Genomic DNA, 21,790 nt, shown 5'->3' with positions numbered 1-21,790 from the left:
ATTCAATCTTTAGTTAACTGACCTGGTCAGAGACTTGGGTTTGGTCAGAGGCACAAAGCAGAATTACTGGGTTCAAGACCGCCGTAATGAGGCACAAAAAATTCAGATTGGAGACAGATGTTTCCCAGAATAACTGATGCCAAGATTAAGCAAGGCATTTTTGTTGGTCCACAAATCAAACAGGTTATTAAGAACTTATAGTGGGACTGGAGAAAAATCGCATGGAAGGCATTCAAGGATGTTGTTGAAAAATTTCTTGGCAACCACAGAGCACCAAGCTACGTGCAGCTGGTTGACAACATGCTTTAAGCATACAAAACCATGAAATGCAACATGTCACTAAAGGTTCGTTGTCTGCATTCTCATTTCGACTTCTTCCCTGCAAATCTTGGCGCTGTCAGTAACAAGCACGGTGAAAGGTTTCACCTGCACATTGCGGTCACGGAGAAACGGTATCAGGGCAACTGAAATCCATCAATGCTGGCTGATTATTGTTAAACACTTAAACGAGAGGCCTCAGACACTAAGTACAAGTGAAAGTCATCAACAAAATAGCTCAGTTGAGCTACTGCAAAACGTCAGCACCGTGATGCAATTAAACGCATTATATTCAATAAAAGTTAATTTGTTTCTCCAAATTCTTGTGTGATACAAATAGTCTGAAATTACATTTGTGTTCAGCTTCAAGCGGTCATCTTAACCACAAAAAAATTTCTGAAGCAACACTTTTTGAAAAAATTTGCTGTCCAGTGATATCCACCCAAAAAAGAATTCTACAATGCTTACAAGTCAATAGGAAATAAAGATAGAGATCCTGTAGTCAAATAGCTCTCCTTTAATAGAATTAATATTTACTTGATAGCACCATTGCCATTGCTAGCATTCTAATTTTAAATACAGCCCGTAGCTAGTTTTGGTGGACCTCTAGTCTCCAGCAGTGCACATTTACCAGTTCATTTCCTACCTTCAGTTCCTTTGTTAAATGGTAAGTGACAATAGTGGTGAAGGACGAGAAGAGAGGAGCCAGAAAAACGCAGACATTCCTGATGTCAACCGTGATATGAAAGAAGTGCAGCACATGGTAGAGAGCAGCAGATGTGATCATAAGACCTGGAAATAAATAAACACTGTCAGTCTCACACAAAGTAAATGTAGCTGACAGACTTCAAGAATTTTTGCAGGTTGCATCAAAGGTCACCAATATCTGTACAACCACTTCTGTTATGATATTTGGAAGCTAGGAATTAGACCAGGGGATTTTAGCCCAATCAGCCTGCCTAGTTCATTTTTTCCCTAGTTAAACAGACTGATGGAAGTTCCTTTCTCTGTACTCTCTTGATGAGAGGTTGACACCCTGACACAGTGGTGCCAGGATAACAACCTCCTCTCAATGTCCAAAAGACAAAAGAGCTGACTGTGGATTACAGGAAGAACGGAGACAGGCTCAGCCTGATCAACATCAATGGAGTAGTTTCAAGTTCCTCCGTATACACATCACCAATGATCTCACCTGTACTGTACACACCGGATTTGTGGCAAGAAAAAAAGCAGAACAGCATCTCTTCCACCTCAGGCGACTAAAGAAGTTCAGCATGGGCCCCCAAATCCTCAAGTCCTTCTACAGGGGCACCACTGAGAGCATACTGACTGGCCGTCTCACCACCTGATACGGACAGCCCAGCATATCTGTGGATGTGAACTTCCCTCCACTGAGGACATTTATAGCAGAAAGAAGGCCTGGAAGATCATCAGGGACATCAGTCACCCCAACCATAAACTGTTTCAATTGCTTCCGTCTGGCAAACACTACCGGAGCATTAAAGCCAGGACCAACAGGCTACAGGATAGCTTCTTTCTACAAGTCAATAGACTTTTAAATTCACATGTCTGAAACTGAGTCATAATGCAAAGATTTTTACTCCCTCATGTTGTGGAATGGATGCAAGATTTAAGTAAATTCTAATTCTAATTCAATATCCACTATTGGGTCAGGCTCCAATGCTTCCAGGGCAATTAAGCTACAGCATCTTTGATGCTAAATAAACAAATAATAATGAAAACACTATAACACACACATTCAGGGATAAAGTAGCAGCTGTTTGAAGTACCAGAATCATACTGACCTGGATATATTGTTCCTCCGATAATCCTGCCCAGTGGATACCATGCTCGATCATCAAACCAATTATGGAACTTGTAGAAACCCTCTTCAGTGAGGAAGCGAGTGGTGCGATAATTGAAGTACCTAAAGGATGTTTCAAAATTTAAGGGAAGGGTGGCAGGGGGTAAGAACACAATAACTTTCCCAATACATACAACCACTGCAGAGTCTTACATCATCATTACAGCAATCTGACAAAACAGAGAAACAAGCCAAGATTGCAGTGACTCAAGGCAGCAGCACACCAAAATCTTCTCAAAGCTAACAAAGCCAAACAATAACTATCATGGGATACCACATGTCAAAAATAATGAACTAAACAGAAACACAGCATAACAATGAAGTACAAGGCAGGCTGACCAAATGCTTGGCCTATAACATTAACATACCTCCAAAGGCAGATGTTAAGCAGGCACTCGAGGTACTGAGTGCTGCCACCAACAAACAAGAAACAGCCTATCCTGATGCCTTTCAAATCACCGTCAGGAACTTCAATCAGACTTGTTTGAAGAAATCTCTGCCCAATTATCATCAACATATCACCTGCAGCACTAGGGGTTCCAATACACTCTACCACTGCTATACTATCATAAGGAGTGCTCACAATTTGGTCCCTAGACTGCATTTTGGGAAATTTGATCATTTGACTGTCATCCTACCTGCATACAGGCAGAAGCTAAAGAGCAAGAACTGACAATGAAGAGGTGGTCACAGGAAGCAGAGGAGTGGCCATTGTATTGCTTTGAGTCAGTGGATTATGAGTGTATTCAAGGACTCAGAGGACCCAAACAAATCACAAATGTCTTTATAAACAGTCGTAGACGAGGGTCTCCCCACAAAATCATTCAGAGTCTTCCCCAAACAGAAGCCCTGAATGAACCACGAGATCCACAATCTCCTGTGGGCAGATTTATGATGTCCAGGTCTGATGAACAAGTCAAACACAAGAGGTCCAGGTACAATCTCCAGAAAACCATATCATGTGCAAAGTGGCAATTCCAGACTAAACAAATCACAGAAGGATGTTCGACAGCTGTGGCAGGGTTTAAATGCTATCTCCTCCTACAAAGTGCAACTAAATGACATAGGTGACAACAAGGTTTTGCTCTCAGATAAGCTCGATGCCTTTTATGCACACTTTGACCATCAAAACATGGTGGCAACTTCACGACTTCCCACAGCCCCTGGTGACACAGTGATTTCAGTCTCGGAGACTGACGTGAGAGCGTCCTTCAGGAAGGCGAACCCACAGAAAGCATGCGGCCCAGAAGGGCTACCTGGCCGAAAACTGAAGACCTGTGCTAATCAACTGATTGGAGTATTCACTGGTATCTTTAACCACCCGGTTCGGCAGTCTGAGGTACCCACCTGCATCAAGTGGGCTTCAATTACACTGGACAACAAAGGTTTTGCTTCCTGAATACTGTTGGGTATATCTTGTGGATTTTGGGCTGCTGGTCATGAAAATCACCCTGGAATTTCCTATCACATACCTTTTTTTATGAAATCGACTATGTATGCTATTTCAATTCATAATTCAAGTCAATTAAAATGTTGCCCACAATGTAAGCTGAAAAGTTTCCTATCTTGTCCAGGCACGCCTGGGCTCGTTTAGGCAGGGCGGATGCTGCATGGCAGGACAGGCTATAAAAGCATCAGGTGCACACACCATTCTATGCATTGCGTTTACATGTACATCGGTTTGCGATCACGTTGAGATTGTTCTGCGCGCATAGCATATTGTGCGTACTCATCATAATAAAGTAATTGTATTTTCAGAACTTACGATAGCAAAATGTCTCACTAATGTTGCAACAGCTGTGATACTTTCTGTTATATTTGTGGCTTAAATCTCAAAAAACAGAACACAACTCCTCTTATTAAGATAACCAATGAGCCCTAACTTGGGTGTGAAATTGGCAACCAAGAAAAAGCCTGAGCTCCTCACATCTGATGCACAACATGCGCAGTCGATCTTAGCGCTTTGCTCAGAGGTACTCTAAAGTCAATGTTGTTCACTGTCCCGATGATATGGTGGGAGCAGAAGGATCATGTGACAGATTGCAACTTCTGTCTGACCAGTGTGTCTGGTTTCTCTGCTAAACAGGAAATCCATTGAATACCCCAATCTCCCTTCAGCCATGAGACCTGTGTCACATAACAACAGTCTTCCAGTACTGAAGCCACCAGAGACATGGAGTCCAGAGGAGGCAGATGAAGATGCCATGATGCACGAGTCACGAATGGAAAATGACACTGATACTGATACAGATTTTGAACCCCTTATATTGAGTGAGCCTCATCTGATAACTCAATCTGAGTTAAATGACCTGGTCAGAGACTTGGGTTTGTCAAAGGCAAAAGCAGAACTACTGGGTTCAAAACTGCAAGGATGGAATCTGCTGTCACCAGGCACAAAAATTTCCGCAAAGGATTGCGACATTTGAGACAGACATTTCCCAGAATAACTGATGCCAAGATGAAGGAAGGCATTTTTGTTGGTCCATGAATCAAACAGATCATCAATGACAGGCAATTTGAACAACTTTTAGTGGGACCGGAGAAAATCAGATGGATGGCATTCAAGGATGTTGCTGAAAATTTTCTTGGCAGAGCACCTAACTACGTGCAACGGGTTGATGACATGCTTCAAGCATACAAAACCATGAAGTGTAACATATCACAAAAGATTCATTTTCTGCATTCCCATTTGGACTTCTTCCCTGTAAAAATTGCAGCTGTCAGTACCAAGCAAGCATGGTGAAAGGTTTCACCAGGACATGGCAGTCATGGAAAAACTGTATCAGGGCAATTGGAATCTATCAATGCTGGCTGATTAATGTTGGGACTCAAATGAAAATCATCAACACAACATTTTTAGCTTAGTTGAGCTACTGCAAAATGTCAGCACTATTATGCAATTAAATGCATTACATTCAATACAAGTTAATTTCTTGTTTCTCCAAATTTCTACATGATACAACTAGTCAATAATTATATTTGTGTTCAGCTTCAAGCAGCATATCATAACCACAAAATAAATTCTGGGGCAACACTTTTGAAAAAAATTGCTGTCAGCCCATGAAGAACGTGGTGGCCTGCCTCAATGACCATCGTCCAGTAGCACTTACATCCACAGTGATGAAGTGTTTTGAGAGGCTGGTGATGAAACACATCAGCTCCTGCCTGAGAAACGACTTGGATCCTCTCCAGTTTGCCTACCGGAGGAACAGATCCATGGCAGGTGCCATTTCACTGGCTCTTCACTCAACCCTGAAATATCTAGACAGTGAAGATACATACATCAGGATGCTCTTCATTGACTACAGCTTGGCATTCAATACTTATTATGCCCTCAAAACTAATCAATAAGCTTCAAGACCTTGGCCTCAATACCTCCTTGTGCAATTGGATTTCGATTTCCTCACTTGCAGATCCCAGTCAGTTCAAATTGGTAAGATTTCTTCCACAATGTCCATCAGCACAGGTGCACCACAAGACTGTATGCTTAGGCCCCCCGCTCAAATCACTTTACACTTATGACTGTGTAGCTAAGCACAACTCCAATGACATATTTAAGTTTACCGACTACATCAATGTTCACGACCAAATTAAAGGTGGTGGTGCATCAGCGTATGGGAGAGATTGAAAATCTGGCTGAATGGTGTCACAACAATCACCTGTCACTCAATGTCAGCAAGATCAAGGAGCTGATTATTGATTTCAGGAGGAGGAAACCAGAGGTCCATGAGCCAGTCCTCATCGGGGGATCAGAGGTGGAAAAAGTCAGCAACTTGAAATTCCTCGGTGTTATTATTTCAGAGGATCTGTCCTGGGTTCAGCACGAAGTGCCATTAGGAAGAAACCATAGCAGCGCCTCTACTTCCTTAGAAGTTTGCAAAGACTTGGCAGTCATCTAAAACTTTGAGGAACTTCTATAGATGTGCAGTGGAGACTGGTTGCATCAAGGCCTGCTATGAAAACACCAACACCCTTGAATGGAAAAGCCTCCAAAACGTAGTGGATGCAATGCAGTCCATCACAGGTAAAGCACTCGACACCACTGAGTATATCTACACGGGGTTGCAGTCACAGGAAAGCAGCATCCATCAAGGACCTCCACTAACCAGGCCATGCTCTCTTTTCACTGCTGCCATCAGGAAGGAGGCACAACAACAGTTATTACCCCTCAACCATCAGGCTCCTGAGTCAGAGGAGATAACTTCACTTGCCCAATCACTGAACTGTTCCCACAACCCATGGACTCACTTTTAAAGACTCTTCATCTCATTTTCTTGATATTTATTGCTTATTTTTTTATTATTATTGTTTCTTATTGCTATTTGCGCAGCTTGCTGTCTTTTGCACACTGATTGTTTGTCCGTCTGATTGGGTGATGTCCTCAATTGAATCTATTGTGTTTCTTGTAGTTACTGTGAATGTCCACAAGAAAATGAATCTCAGGGTTGTATATGGTGACATACATGTACTTTGATAATAAATTTACTTAGAACTAAAAGATGGGGTTTTAAGTGAAGTTTGAGCAGATTTATAATGTTTTCAGTAAGTTGCCTGATCCTCAATTAGTAAGATAAATTATTTTGATAGACTACTGTCCATCAATAGCTTTACACCTGCATAAGCTGGATGCAGTTTAGAAATAACTATATCAATAAAGAACTAAAGAAGTGAAGGTCACTTTATCTGGAGAGAACAGAAACACTGGAACTGTTTTCAGGAAAGATCGTGGGTTGATTTAACAATGGCATTCAATATGCTATAGGTTTTTGATGGATTAAAGTGGACAGACACTGTTTCCACCAGCAAGTTGATACGTCACCAGATGATCCGGGCTTGGGAAAATTTGCAAAATGACCAGACAGTTGTTATAATTTGAATTGCACTGGCTGAAGAGGTGTAACAAATCCCACAGGGAATCGGACATACAGTTGAAGAGAAAAATATACAAATGACATTGTGGAAATATGTGAATAGGATTGTTTGGACAGGTTGGATAGTGCAAACCAATCAGCAGAACATTTTTTTTTGGTGATGTACAAAGTCTTATGAACTGGAGCCAATAAATTTCTAAAGCAATTTTTTTTAAAAAACAGTTCATTGGCATGTCATATTACCAACTGAAACACTTCATTAAATAATCCCGGAACTTTCTATGCCACACTACTGCAAGCATATCTTCACCAGAAGCCCTCTGCAGTCATGGTAGCAGCTCACTACTATCATCTAATGGAAACAATAGGGACAGGCAAAAAATGATGGTCTTACCAGCAACACCCATGTTACAGTGAATAAATAAATGAAGTACTGTGATACTTGAGGGTGAAGTCCCAATTTCAAATGATTTTTATCAATAATAAATACGCAACAGAAATACATGAGTTTGATTGCCTCCCAACCACATTTCCTCCTACTCAGCTCAATAATCCAAATTCTTCCCAACAAGGAAGTAAGGGACTTACTCAAAGGCTGAGAAGTTGCCTCTTCCATCCTTGATATGAGGGGTAATGGTGATTACTGTACTAAAGCTACTATTGCTCATTAACAAGTTTGGCTTAAAAAGGTGAAGCGTTTCAAGATACAGTTACTAAGAAAAACCTAAGTCTGGTGATATTTGAAGTTTAAAAATCTACAAGGGCCAGCTGTACTTACGGATCAAATTCGTGGATCACACTCTCAAACCTCAGTACGGAAAATAACCTGGTGGAGAATGCTGGAAAAAAGTGTACAAAATTATTTAATAACTGAAACCACTTGACTCTTTTTTTCCAATACTCTTACAAATCTCAACACATATGTATAGCTCTAAGAAGCACTGATTGAAATTGTCAACCAATTTCACTTTGTTTCAAAGAATCAGTTTAAGTTTCCACAAAACCTCTGATGTTCATATGTCAACTACACATTTTTTTTGAGTCAGGATTGCAGTGAACTTCTGCACCAGTTCTTTTAAGATCTTTTGAATATCTTAAGTTGTTGGGAAGCAGTCAGACAAGAAAACTTGGAATGGAGCTTTGGCCATAGCCAACCCAATATGCCTATTGGTTTAATGAATACATAAAATCATTAATAACTAGGACACTAATCATTAAACTCCCTTTAATTAAACTTTAATTGCCATATTTGCTGCATAGCTTGACAATTACAAAAATGGTTTTCAAGGTTCAATTAACCAAGGCTGAGGAAATGGTAGCGTAGAGGCTAGCTTAACACTATTACAGTGCCAGCAACTGGGGTCCAATTCCACCACTGTCTGTAAGGACCTTGTACATCCTCCCCATGATCATGTGGATTTCCTCCCACATTCCAAAAACGTACAGGTTAGTAGGTAATTGTCACAAGTGTAATTGGGTGGCATGTGCCTGTTACGGTTTTGTACCTCTAAAATAAATAAAACTACTTTAGCCTCAGCCAAAGACTAAAATAGTATTGATTTGTGACACTACTTACGCCATCTTATTCTAAACATGGTGTTTCAGTAAACGTGACATTCTGTGCATATATGGAAAGTGGGGTTACCGGTGATCTCTGGTATCTCTCATGTCTTATCTGTCAGGAGGTTATAATGAAAGCCAAAGACTCTGATGTCTGAAGAATGAACAACATAAGGTCAAGTACATCAACTGGATACAAACATAGTGATGAGAAAGGAGACGCTGAAGCTGGCTGTGTGCCACCGGATTCCGCGCTGGTTTGAGGGCCCTCCCATCAGTGTTGCCCTCCAGTGTTCACTTGGTAAAAGACAAGCTGGATTGCTTCCGTCTGCTGCTGCACTGCATTACGAGGGACTGCTATGAGCTGTTCAGAAATGTGGCTCCAGGATAATATCCATGCACCATCAATCTACAGGCCATGACTTGGGTTATATTATTATTTTCTTTTAATTTTTTTTGTCACTATGTTTTTCTGCTATCTTAATATGTGCTGTATATACAGTGTGCAGTGTGTGACTGTTGGTTCTGTGCTTTGCACTTTGGCCCCAGAGGAACACGGTTTCATTTAGCTGTATTCATTTGTATGGCTGAATGACAATTAAATGAACTTGATATGCAACTGAAAGACAATGACTCTTTACTGAAATTTAATAAATGTTTCGAGAGAGAATTTGCATACTCTCTCCACTGATCATTTCTGAAATTATGTCAGAAGTTAGTGGATACAACAAATATACTTTGTAATGATGCCTATCTCAGATCTTTGCACAGTGGCAATGGTCACAAGATGCTTAGCTGATGCTTGTGGATTGATTTTATACAAGTTTATTTTCAGTATGTAGGAATAACTTGTCTTGAAGACAAATTTTTCCATCTTACCAAATTAAATGAAACTTTAAAAATTAACAGTTAATAGAAAATATCTTTTAAAAAAAAACAACAAATTTTAAAATTCCTTTTTGTTATACAAAATAGCTCAATAAAAATAAGGTCTGTTTGGCATTAACTTGCTCCCTATACATTTCACTATTCATTCTCAATCACTTTACCCCAGTTCAACACTATGATTCAGCTTGTACTGGCATCTTTCAGCAAGGTCATCTCAAAGCGCTCAGATTTTTTTTATTTGTTGAGCAGCTGGATCTTATTTACTGCAGCTGGATGGCAGGCAGTACTTGCAACTCTGTCTTCAGCTCTTTTACTCACCGGAGTGCTGAAAGACACTCTTAAAACCTCAGGAGGCAGGAGGAGAGGGGAAGGAAAATGATGCTGCATTTTTCTACTGCATTTACATGACTCAGTGTGCACCAACACAGCAACTCATGCTGATGGCGAAGTTATGATGATCGTGCAGCTAAATCTAGAGTCAGATTTCAAAGTGACCCAAAAGTGAATCAGAGCAATTGTCCACTGAGGGGAAATTTTACTAACTTCCATTTGAGAGTTTGTTAATGCCTTAATCACCCAAATCCAGGTGAAGTAAATTTGGATAATGCAAAGCTTATAATTTACACAGAAGCTAGATTAATTTTATAACTACAGCCCAATAATCTTACAGATTAGTTATACAAGGTAAAGTCGGACACAAACTAAATTTAACAAGAAGATATTCTAAAGTGAAAATTCACAAGCACTTGGAAAAGCCAGCACAGTTATTAAAGGAAGAAGAAAAATTACCAATAGCAGTTAGGTGGGAACAAACTTCAGTTTTAAGAGAGAAGAGAGCAAGAGAGTTTCAGGTTTCTGTAGTAAGAGATGGTCTGCTGAGAATGCATACCGAACTTTAAGAACAGTACCCACTCAAGAACTTCTTTTTTCAGTCCCACTTACAGAGCACAGCTGCCATGGACAGAATGAGCAGCTTCAGCAGAGTATCCTGCTTCTCATAGGACAATCGCAGGAATCCCAGCTTTGTCATCTTTGGTCTGGTGTAGGCAGCTGACAAATCATGAAACTGGAAAGGAAACACAAGAACTGTAATGCAAACTCGTCCATCAGGAAACCATAAAAACAAAAAAGCATCAAGCTTCAAAATAGATGAATACTTTCCTTAGAAAGGTTGTTTAAAGTTTCAAAAGTTAATTTCAAACTGGAATATGGAAATTTTTTCTACTTTAGACAACTGTGTAATATTCAGGACTTCCAAGAAGCACCTAGCTTCAGTAAATTTCCCTGCAGAACAACTTTTCTGCACCTCAGACTCAAGAGCAGCCTGCTCCATTGTTGCATTATTATTATTCTGACTAGCTGATGACCTCTGGACTGAAAAAGATATTGTGCAGAATTTGGGACTCCAAGGTCACATCTACGACTTGTCAAACACATTTCATGTGGGACTACTACAGAGAGGAGACTTCCATTTCAACATGTCAACAAGACCTAACCTTCAAAGTTTAATGTAAATTTATAATCAAAGTACATATATAATCACCATGTACTACCAAAATTAATCATCTTGCTAGCACTCACAGTGGATACAAAGAAATACAATAGAATCAATGAAAGGCTACTCACAGACGGACAACCGACGAGCAAAAGAAAGTAACGTGTATTAAACCAATAATAAGTAAATAAATTCTGAGCACATGAGATGTACAGTCCTTGAAAGCGGGCCCATAAGTTGTATTCAGTCATCAGTGAAGTTAACCACGCTGGTTCAGAAGCGTAATGGCTGAAGGGTAATAACTGTTCCTAAACCTGCTGGAGTGGGACCCAAGGCTCCTGTACCTTCTGCCCAATGGCAGCAGTGAGAAGAGAGCATGGCCTGGGCAGTGGGGGTTCCTTGATGATGGATGCTGCTTTCTTGTGCCAGCACTCCTTGTAGATGTGCTCAATGGTGGAAAGGGCTTTTCCTGTGATGGACTGCGCTCTATCCACTACCGTAAGTAAATTAGGTTGTAGGTCCAGATCCAAGACTTTTGATAACATTTTAAAAACATCTCTCCAAAATTTATCTAGCTTTATACAAGACCAAAACATATGAGTTAGGAGAGCCCCGTTGGCAGCTGATGGAGTAACATCATTTCAGATTGCTCCTACCCTGTTTACCTTATTGTCTCCTACCAGTCTTTTTTTTTGAAACCTTATTATAATACTTTAATACTGCTCTACTATGGCTGGGAAAAGAACCAAAGCGTCTGCAAAAGAAAGAGAAACAGAAGATGGATCCCCAGTCACTTTGGATTCAATCAATGACTTCCTTAAACGGCAAAAATCAGAATTTTCTGAGGAGTTTCAACGACTTAATGGCAAATTGGATACAATTCAACAAAATTTATCTGAGCATGAGAACAGAATTCAGGAAAATACTACAAAGCTGGTGACACTTGAAGAGGACACTGACGATACAATTAAATTCTGCAAAGAGTTATCTTTATCCAATGATAAAATGATGAAAAGGATTATCAGTCCAGAAAATAGAAACGAGAAATAACTTGCGAATTCTGGGTCTTGAAGAATCGATTGAAGGCGCTGACCCTACGCAGTTCTTCACAAACTTTCTGAAACAGTTATTCCCTGCAATATTCACTTCCGAGCCGAAGCTCGATTGAACATAACACTCACTGACTTCGAAGCCATTGTCATCAGCAGCGAGACCCAGGTTGGTCATTCTAAGTTTTCATGAATTTTGCATTAAGGACCTTTTAATTCGCCATACCCGTCAACAAGGAATGATTGATTTCCGAAGTTACAAGGTCAGATTTGTGGAAGACTATTCGCCTGAAGTTATGTCGGAATTTTACAATAAAGGATTTAAACCATCCCTTTGGTTTCCCGCCCATCTGAGTATTGTTTTGAAGAACGGATTGCTAAAAAGAATAAAGTCGGTAGAAGACGCAGAAGAGTTTCTGAAGGATGAAGTCTAAAACTGTTATATTTCTTATTTGATCAATTTTTTCTTCTGTTAATATGAATTTGGAATAGGTTTCAATAAGCTTACGTTTTAGCTGTTCATATATTGTCTTCTGTTTTTTTTGATACTTTTTTATTATATCCCTTTTTGAGGCTTTATTTTAATATAGCTTTCTTTGAATTTGTTTAAACTGATTCTTTTATATTTTCGAATACTGAGTTATTTTTCTTTTAATGTTGTGTCTTGGTAGGGACATAATTGACCTTGTATGACCAGAGTTATTGTCAACAGGATTTTTTGGGGAGGGAACTTAGTTCTTAACTCGCTGACTGCCCATGGTCAGCTTTCTGGCTTTGGGTGGGGAAGGGGATAGGGCCTATTTCTCTCTGGGAGCTCTGTTGGGTTGATTATATGATTGCCTGTTTGACTACCTTACCTTACGGTTTGCTTTGTAGTTTTAAGAACTTATGGCCAGATCTTTTAATTACATGTTAATTGATATTTAAAATGGTTCGAAATATTAACTTTAGTTTGAATGTGAAAGGGCTGAATCACCCCATTAAATGGAACAAAGTGTTTGCTTATATTAAAAAATTAAAAGCACCCATTATTTTCTTACAAGAAACGCACTTACGCAGCTGTGATAGCTTACGTTTTTTTAACTCAGTGGAAGGATATGCAATTCCATTCTTCGTTTAATGCAAAATCACGTGGAGTTTCGATTTTTGTAGATAATAGTTTCCTTTGTTCAGCATAAAGTTGTTTCGGACCCTAACGGTCAATTTGTTATTGTATAGGGAGTTTAGACAGTAAATTGATTGTTTTTGCGAATGCATATGCCCCCAACACAGACGATCCAGGATATTTTTGAACATCTATTTTCATTTTTGCCAGATTTGTGTACTTACTCTCTTGTGATGGGAGGAGATTTTAACTGCTGGTTAGATCTAGTATTTGATCACTCATCTGTCAAACCAGCCACACTTAATAAATCAGCTTTGTTTATCCAATCCTTTCTAACTAAATGTGGTATAGTTGATGCTTGGCATTTTCTTCATCCGACGGACAGGGAGTATTCCTTTTTCGCTCATGTTCATCATTCTTATACCAGGATTGATTATTTTTTTATTGACAGTCAAATGATTCCATTGGTTCGATCAATGGAATATAAAGAGATTGCTATTTCTGACCACTCTCCTGTACTTCTATCTTTAAATCTTCCTAGTCCTATCCCTATGAGTAGATTTTGGTGATCTAATTTAACTCTGTTATCCGATAAGGACTTTTTAAAATTTATGGAGAATAAATTACTCTCTTTTTTGAAGAAAATACGTTGGAAGAGGCATCTAGTCTTATTATATGGGATACTTTTAAAGCATACATCCGGGGTCAAATTATTTCTTATACTGTGAACATCATTAAAAAAAAATTAACAAAGAGAGAAACGAACTAGCTAATCAGTTAAAACAAATGGACCATAAGTATGCTTCGGTACCCGATCCTGAAACATATAAGAGACGTATTGAAACTAAGACTAGATATGATCTTCTTTTAACGTATCCAATTGAAAGCCAATTTATAAAAGATAGAAGTCAATTTTATATTCATGGAGATAAAACTGGTAAGCTACTGGCTAATCAATTGAAGCCATTTATAGTCAAGCGGCAAATTAAAGAAATACGTAAAATTAATGGGAACATGACAACTGACCACTTTGAAATTAATGACACTTTTAGGAAGTTTTATTCTAAATTGTATAGTTCTGAGTCTGTTAATGATAATATTGCAATGAATAATTTTTTAGATCAATTAAATTTTCCTAATGTTTCGATAGATGATCGTAGCCAATTGGATCAAACCATTTCCCAGGAGGAAATTGCTCAGGCTATTCGAGAATTGCATTCTGGGAAATCCCCAGGACCTAATGGATTCTCTGGAGAGTTTTATAAGGCTTTTTCCTCCTTGCTTATACCACACTTATGTTCTACCCTTACAGATTCCTTTAAGGTAGGAAGATTACCGCAGTCATTCTATGAAGCTTCCATTTCGCTTATTCTCAAAACGGAATAAGAATCCTACTGAATGTCCTTCGTATAGACCTATCTCTTTACTCAATTTTGATCCTAAAATTTTACCTGAAGTGTTGGCTCACAGACTTGTAAATATTATATCTTCTATAGTTTCGGATGATCAGACAGGATTTATTAAAAATCGATATTCCCATTTTAATATACAGCATTTGTTAAATGTTACGCACTCTCCATCTAAGGAAATATCGGAATGTGTGATATCTTTGGATGCGGAGAAGGCTTTTTATAGAGTTGAATGGAGTTATCTATTTACATCCTTAGAAAAATTTAATTTTGGACCTAATTTTATTCATTGGATTAAATTACTTATATTTATCTCCCTCCGCTCGGGTTCTTACTAATCTTTAGAATTCTAAACCCTTTAAACTCCAACGTAGAACTAGACAAGGTTGTCCTTTGAGCCCTCTGCTTTTTGATTTGGTATTAGAACCCTTAGCAATTGCTTTTCAAGAGTCCAAAGAGATTACTGGTACTTTAAGGAGAGGTACTATTCATAAAGTTTCACTCTATGCTGATGACTATGCTATGCTTTTTATATCTAATGTTACAACCTCTTTACCATTTGTGTTCCGTTTACTGACTAATTTTAGTCAGTTCTCAGGATATAAATTAAATTTACAGAAGAGTGAACCGTTTCCTTTAAACAATTTAATACCAACCGATATTAACCTTCCTTTTAAAATTTTAAGAGAACAATTTACATATTTAGGAGTAACGATTACTAAGAATTGTAAAGATTTATTTAAGGGAAATGTTTTAAGTTTAATGAATTATGTTAAAAAACACTTTCTAATTGGTCGCCTCTCTCTTTATTAATTCTATTAAACTGAATATCTTATCTAAATTTATATACCTTTTTCAAGCTGTGCCTGTTCTTACTCTTAAATCTTTTTTTTGACTCTCTGGATTCCACTCTTTCTTCCTATATATGGAAGAATAAAAAACCTCATATAAATAAAGCTCACCTTCAAAAAAAAAACAGAATGGAGGCTTTGCCTTACCTAATTTTAGGCTGTATTATTAGAACATAAGATATAGGAACAGAAGTAGGCCATTCGGCCCATCGAGTCTGCTCCGCCATTCAGTCAGGGGCTGATCCAATTCTTCCAGTCATCCCCACTCCCCTGCTTTCACCCCATACCCTTTGATACCCTGGCTAATCAAGAACCTATCTATCTCTGCCTTAAATACACCCAATGACTTGGCCTCCATAGCCACTCATGGCAACAAATTCCACAGATTTACCACCCTCTGACTAAAGTAATCTCTCTGCATCTCTGTTCTAAAAGCACGTCCATCAATCCTAAAGCTGTGCCCTCTTGTCCTGGACTCCCTTGCCATGGGAAATAACTTTGCTATTTCTAATCTGTTCAGGCCTTTTAACATTCAGAATGTTTCTATGAGATCCCCCCTCATTCTCCTGAACTCCAGGGAATACACCCCAGAGCTGCCAGGCGTTCCTCATACGGTAACCCTTTCATTCCTGGAATCATTCTCGTGAATCTTCCCTGAACCCTCTCCAATGTCAGTATATCCTTTCTAAAATAAGAAGCCCAAAACTGCACACAATACTCTGTGTGGGATCAAGAGTGCCTCATAGAATCTCAACATTGCGTTCCTGCTCTTGTATTCCATACCTCTAGAAATGAATGCCAACGTTGCATTTGCCTTCTTCACCACTGACTCAACCTGCAGTTGAGTATTCTGCAAAAGAACTCCCAAGTTGTTTAAGTCCCTTTGCATCACTGCATTTTGAATTCTCCCTCCATCTAAATAATAGTCTGCCTGTTTATTTCTTCCACCAAAGTGCATGAATATACACTTTCCAACATTGTACTTCATTTGCCACTTCTTTGCCCATTCACCTAAACTATCCAAGTCTCTCTGCAGGCTCTCTGTTTCCTCAACACTAGCCGCTCCTCCACCCATCTTTGTATCATCGGCAAATTCAGCCGCAAATCCATCAATACCACAGTCCAAATCATCGACGTATATCGTGAAAAGCAGCGGTCTCAACACGACCCCTGTGGAACTCCACTGGTAACCGGCAGCCAGCCAGAATAGGATCCCTTTATTCCCACTCTCTGTTTTCTGCCAATCAGCCAATGCTCCACCCATGCTAGTAACTTCCCTGTAATTCCATGGGCTCTTATCTTGCTAAGCAGCCTCATGGGCGGCACCTTGTCAAAGGCCTTCTGAAAATCCAGGTACACCACATCTACTGAATCCCTACTTGTCATTTCCTCAAAGAATTGCAGTAGGTTTGTCAGGCAGGATTTTCCTTTGAGGAAACCATGCTGGCTTTGGCCTATCTTGTCATGTGCCTCCAGGTACTCCGTAATCTCATCCCTAACAATCGATTCCAACAACTTCCCAACCACTGATGTTAGGCTAACAGGTCTATAGTTTCCTTTCTGCTGCCTCCCACCCTCCTTAAATAGCGGAGTAACATTTGCAAATTTCTAGTCATCTGGTACAATGCCAGAATCTATCAATTCTTGAAAGATCATTAATGCCTCTGCAATCTTGTCAGCTACTTCCTTCAGAACCGGAGGGTGCAGTCCATCAGGTCCAGGAGATTTATCCACCCTCAGACCATTAAGCTTCCTGAGCACCTTCTCAGTTGTAATTTTCACTGCACAAACTTCACTTCCCTGACACTCTTGAATGGCCAGAATACTGCAGACGTCTTCCACCGTGAAGACTGATGCAAAATACGCATTCAGTTCCTCTGCCATCCCGGCATCTCTCATTACAATATCTCCAGCATCATTCTGTATTGGTCCTATATCTGCCCTTGACTCTCTTTTACCCCTTATATACTTAAGAATTTCAATCTCACTTCAGAGCACTGCAGAAGGGCATGCCAGTAGCAGCATGAGGCATACTCAAAAGTGACATGTCAAGCCGTTGAAGACATGACACAGAACTTCAAGCATGCAATAGAAATAAATGGATGAGACCACAACACTGTAGGCCTGTCAAATCATGTCATATATGGCCCTACTTACATCAATGGAGTCATTTCAATGGTTGAGAGCTTCAAGTTCCAAGGTATAAACATCACTGAAAACTTATCCTGATCCAACCATGCAGGGGTCAATGCTAAGAATGTGCCTCTACTTCCACAGAAGGCCAAGGACGTTCAGCATGACCCTCAATAATTTTTAACTCAGCATTGCACAAAACATTGTATCTAGATGCACCACGGCGACTGCTCTGGCCAAAACCACAAGAAATTGCAGAGTTATGGACACTGTTCAGCACATCACAGAAACCAGAATCCCCTCTACACTTTCTGTTGCCTCAGTAAAGTAACCAACATAATCACAGTCTCCTCCCACCCCAGATAGTCTCTTTTCACCCCCTCCCATCAGGCAGAAGATACAAAAGCCTGAAAACATGTACCATCAGGCTCAAGGACAGCTTCTGATGATTGCACAATGTTTGATTCCATCCACAACTCCTCAGGAAATGAAGCAGACAATTGCAGCTAGCTTGACACTATTACAGCTCGGGGCATCAGAGCTCAGAGTTCACTTCCAACGTCACGTGTAAGGAGTCTGCATGTCCTGCCCATGGAATGCATGGCTTGTCTCCAGTTCCTCTGGTTTCCTCCCACAGTATAAAGAGTTGCCAATTAGTAGGTTACTGGTCTTTGTAAATTGTCCCGTGATTAGGCTAGTATTAAATTGGGAGTTGCAGCTCAAAGGGCTTGAAGGGCCTCTTCTGCGTTGTATCTCGAAATAAAATAAATAGAAGACCTGGACAAAATTGACGCCGAAGGTGAGAAGCAGTGAGTAACATACAAGAAAAGTGTCCTTTTATGACCATCTCAAACAAGGGTCTAACCAACTGCCATTAACAACCAAAAAGTAAATGATGGAAATATTCAGCAAATCAGGCAGAGCCTATGGAAAAGCGAAACAAACAATATTTCAGATGTTAAGAGTCTCCGTTAGAAGCAGTTAGTTTTCATTTACAGAGAAATGGGGAGGGATGGGAAGAACCCTCTGTTACTGAAAACTAATTGTTTTCTTTCTTTCTCAGGTAGAGTCATAGAGCACTACAGCAGAAAAGCAGGCCTTTCAGCCCATCTAGCCCATGCTGAACTATTACTCTGCCTAGTCCCATCAACCTGCACCTGGACCATAGCCCTCCGTTCTCCTCCCATCCATGCACCTATTCAAATTTCTCTTAAATGTCAAAATCAAAAATGCATCCTCTACTTCTGCTGGCAGCTCGTTCCTCACTTTCATGACCCTCTAAGTCAATAACCTCCACCTCATGCTTCCCTTAAAACACCCAGCCTCAGTGGAAAAAAACCTGCCTGCATTGATCCTATCTATGCTCCTCATAATTGTATATATCTCTATCAAATCTCCACTTACTTTCCTATGCTCCAGGGAACAAAGTCCTAACCTATCCAACCTTTCCCTATGACTCAAGTCCTGACAACATCCTTGTAAATTTTCTTTGAACTCTTTTAATCTTATTAATATCCTTCCTATAGGTAGATAAGCAGACTGCCCACAATACTCCAAACTAAGATGGTGCATAATCAGCATCTTATACAACTTAAGATCCCAACTCCCGGACTCAATAACTTGATTTATGAAGGCCAATGTGCCAAAAGCTCTCTTCACGACTACCTACCAGTGATGCCACTTTCAAGGAATTATGGATCTGTATTCCCAGATCTCTCAAACCTGATTTGAGCCCCCAAGGTGCAACACTTCCCACTTGTCTGCATTAAATTCCATCTGCCACCTTTCAGCCCATTTTCCAGTTCAGACTGTGTCTAGGGCCTGAGAAATGACCCATTCCTTCTCCCCAAAGACTGCCTGGCTTGCTGAGTGTTTCTGTTTATATTATTTCAGATCTCCAGTATCTGCATTTTATTATCTTCATTTACCTTTGACATAGAATGGTTTTACCATCACTCACTCGACATGTTCAATATCTTGGAGGTCAATATTAAACAGAAACATAGACCAATATTTGCGAACCAGTAAAATAACTGCTCCTATGTCGACTCAGGCCTAGAGGGCCAGCGTTGGGCACGATGACGGACTCTCCACTTCTCCTTCATCAGTGTGTTCAGTTCATCTACATTAGCCGTGCTGCTGTCTTCTAGGAGCGTGTTGACCATAGTCTTGGGAGGGTGCCCAGGGTTCATCCTCCCGTGCTTGGGTTCCCATATGATGACTAGGCTGGCAGGTAGCTCGGGGTGGCGTAGACAGTGCCCCGCTAGTTGCAGTCTTCTTGCCTCGACTTTAGTGGAGAGCAGTTAATACACAAAATATTACGTTCTGGACATATTACATTAACCATGAGAATTGCCCTATATGGATTTGTTTGGAAGTCAACTCTGTTATGAAATTTTCCATTAATTCTTTACTTGGATCCTCGCTTCCTTTATCTTTAAATAAACTGACTGACAATGTGGTGGTCAAATATACTTTGAGGATTTGGTTACAGTTTAGAAAACATTTTGGTTTATTGAGATTCTCCCTCTCAAGTCCCATCTTTTCTAATTGTTTTTTTAAACCATCTTTAATTAACTTATCTTTGAAAGAATGAGATAGATTGGGTATTAAACGATTACAGGATTTGATTGATGGAGGGAATCTCTCTTCTTTTGTGCAACTTTCAACGAAATTTAACCTTTCCAATACTCACTTTTCTCAATACTTACAGATTAGAGATTTTTTAAGATCTCAATTACATACATTTCCTACGTCCAGATAAGAATAGATACAATTTTTAATCTGAAACCCTTTGATAACAGTTCAATATCTTACATTTATGATCTACTGTTGGGACTAAAAAAGGCCTCTTTAGATAAAATTAAAGGAGACTGGGGAAAGGATTTACAGATTTTCATATCTGAAGAGAGCTGGAAGATTATTTTAAAATTGATTAATTCTTCATCATTATGTGCTCATTATTCTTTATTACAATTCAAAGTGGTACATAAAGTTCATATGTCTAAAGACAAGCTCTCTCATTTCTAAGCAGATATTTCTCCTTACTCTGATAGATGTACTAATGGAGTGGCCACACTAATTCATGTGTTTTGGATATGTCCGAGCCTTGAAAAATTTTGGGAAGATGTATTTCAAACTTTTTCTGTACCGTTCAATGTCAGTTTTAAGCTCAATCCTTTGACTGCCATGTCTGGTATTGTTGAGGACAATGCAACAAAACTGAAGCCATCTAATTTGCGGGTATTGGCTTTTATGTCTCTTATGGCCAGGAGGGCGATCTTGCTCAAGTGGAAAGAGGCTGCCCCGCCCACTCATGTTCAATGGCTAGCTGACGTTATGTTGTGCCTTAATCTAGACAAGATTCGTTGTTTGATTTCTGATTCAAAACATGATTTTCTAATGTTATGGGGACCCTTTCTGAATTATTTTCATGATCTTTGAACTGTTATTAAAGTATGGATCTGAGCCATTATTATTATATCACATGGTAAGGTATTTTTCTTTTTTCTTCTCTTTTTTTTAAACCAATCAGCTCATTTTGGTAGTGGCAGTAGATTTTTAAAAAATAAAATACAATTATTCTATTTTATTTCATAATTCAATCTTTTTTCTACATGATTGATTTGTAATGTGGGATACTGTGATCATATTACTGTGATTTATTGATTGTATTATTTATTTGTATCATTATGAATTTTGTAATTGTATTCATGCAATTTATATAATATCAATAAAAATACTGAAAGAGAAACATATGAGTTAAAGTGGCCACCTCAATATTACATCTGTCACAAATAGGATTGAAGTTGGAAAAAAATACATGTTAGTTTATCCTTTGACATATGGGCCCGATGCACTACCTTGAACTGTATCAAGGAACGGCGGGCACAAGTAGATGAGTTGTTAACCAAATGAAGAATATTCCTGTTTCTGCTCAACATATGATAGCCTTTTCAACTTTATTGTCTAGGAGAGCCATTTTACTGAAGTGGAAGGATTCTCATCCACCTACTGTCTTTTATTGGCTTTCCTCCATTATGTCCTGTTTAAGTTTAGAGAAAATAAGTCAGACATTTGATACATCCTTTAAATTTGAGCAAATCTGGCAACCTTTTATTCAATATTTTCATTTGATTTGATTTATTACTCTTCCAATTTTTTTTGGTTGTATCCTCAGAATGGACTGCCCAGTCCTTTTTTGTGTGTAGTGTCGTGGGTTTTTTTTTTTGTTTTCTTTTTCTTTT

The 21,790-nt window shown here is 39.3% G+C and overlaps 1 protein-coding gene across 2 annotated transcripts in view; it reads right to left on the bottom strand.

Annotated features, from left to right (window-relative positions):
• The window catches only part of stt3a (STT3 oligosaccharyltransferase complex catalytic subunit A), a 77,572-nt gene that overhangs the window by 32,852 nt on the left and 22,930 nt on the right, over window positions 1–21,790 (bottom strand). For both annotated transcript variants that reach the window (XM_072238392.1, XM_072238391.1), the window contains exons 2-5: window positions 10,444–10,567; window positions 7,832–7,892; window positions 2,124–2,245; window positions 965–1,110 (exon numbers count right to left, since the gene is read on the bottom strand). In XM_072238392.1, the coding sequence (XP_072094493.1) occupies window positions 965–1,110; window positions 2,124–2,245; window positions 7,832–7,892; window positions 10,444–10,531 (417 nt within the window). In that variant the 5' untranslated portion in view covers window positions 10,532–10,567. The remainder of the gene's footprint in view (window positions 1–964; window positions 1,111–2,123; window positions 2,246–7,831; window positions 7,893–10,443; window positions 10,568–21,790) is intronic.

Source organism: Mobula birostris, chromosome 20 (genome assembly GCF_030028105.1).
Source record: "Mobula birostris isolate sMobBir1 chromosome 20, sMobBir1.hap1, whole genome shotgun sequence".
Taxonomy (NCBI): Eukaryota; Metazoa; Chordata; class Chondrichthyes; order Myliobatiformes; family Myliobatidae; genus Mobula; species Mobula birostris.
The sequence above is the reverse complement of the archived record's forward strand: the minus strand, read 5'-3'. Positions and strand labels throughout refer to the sequence as shown.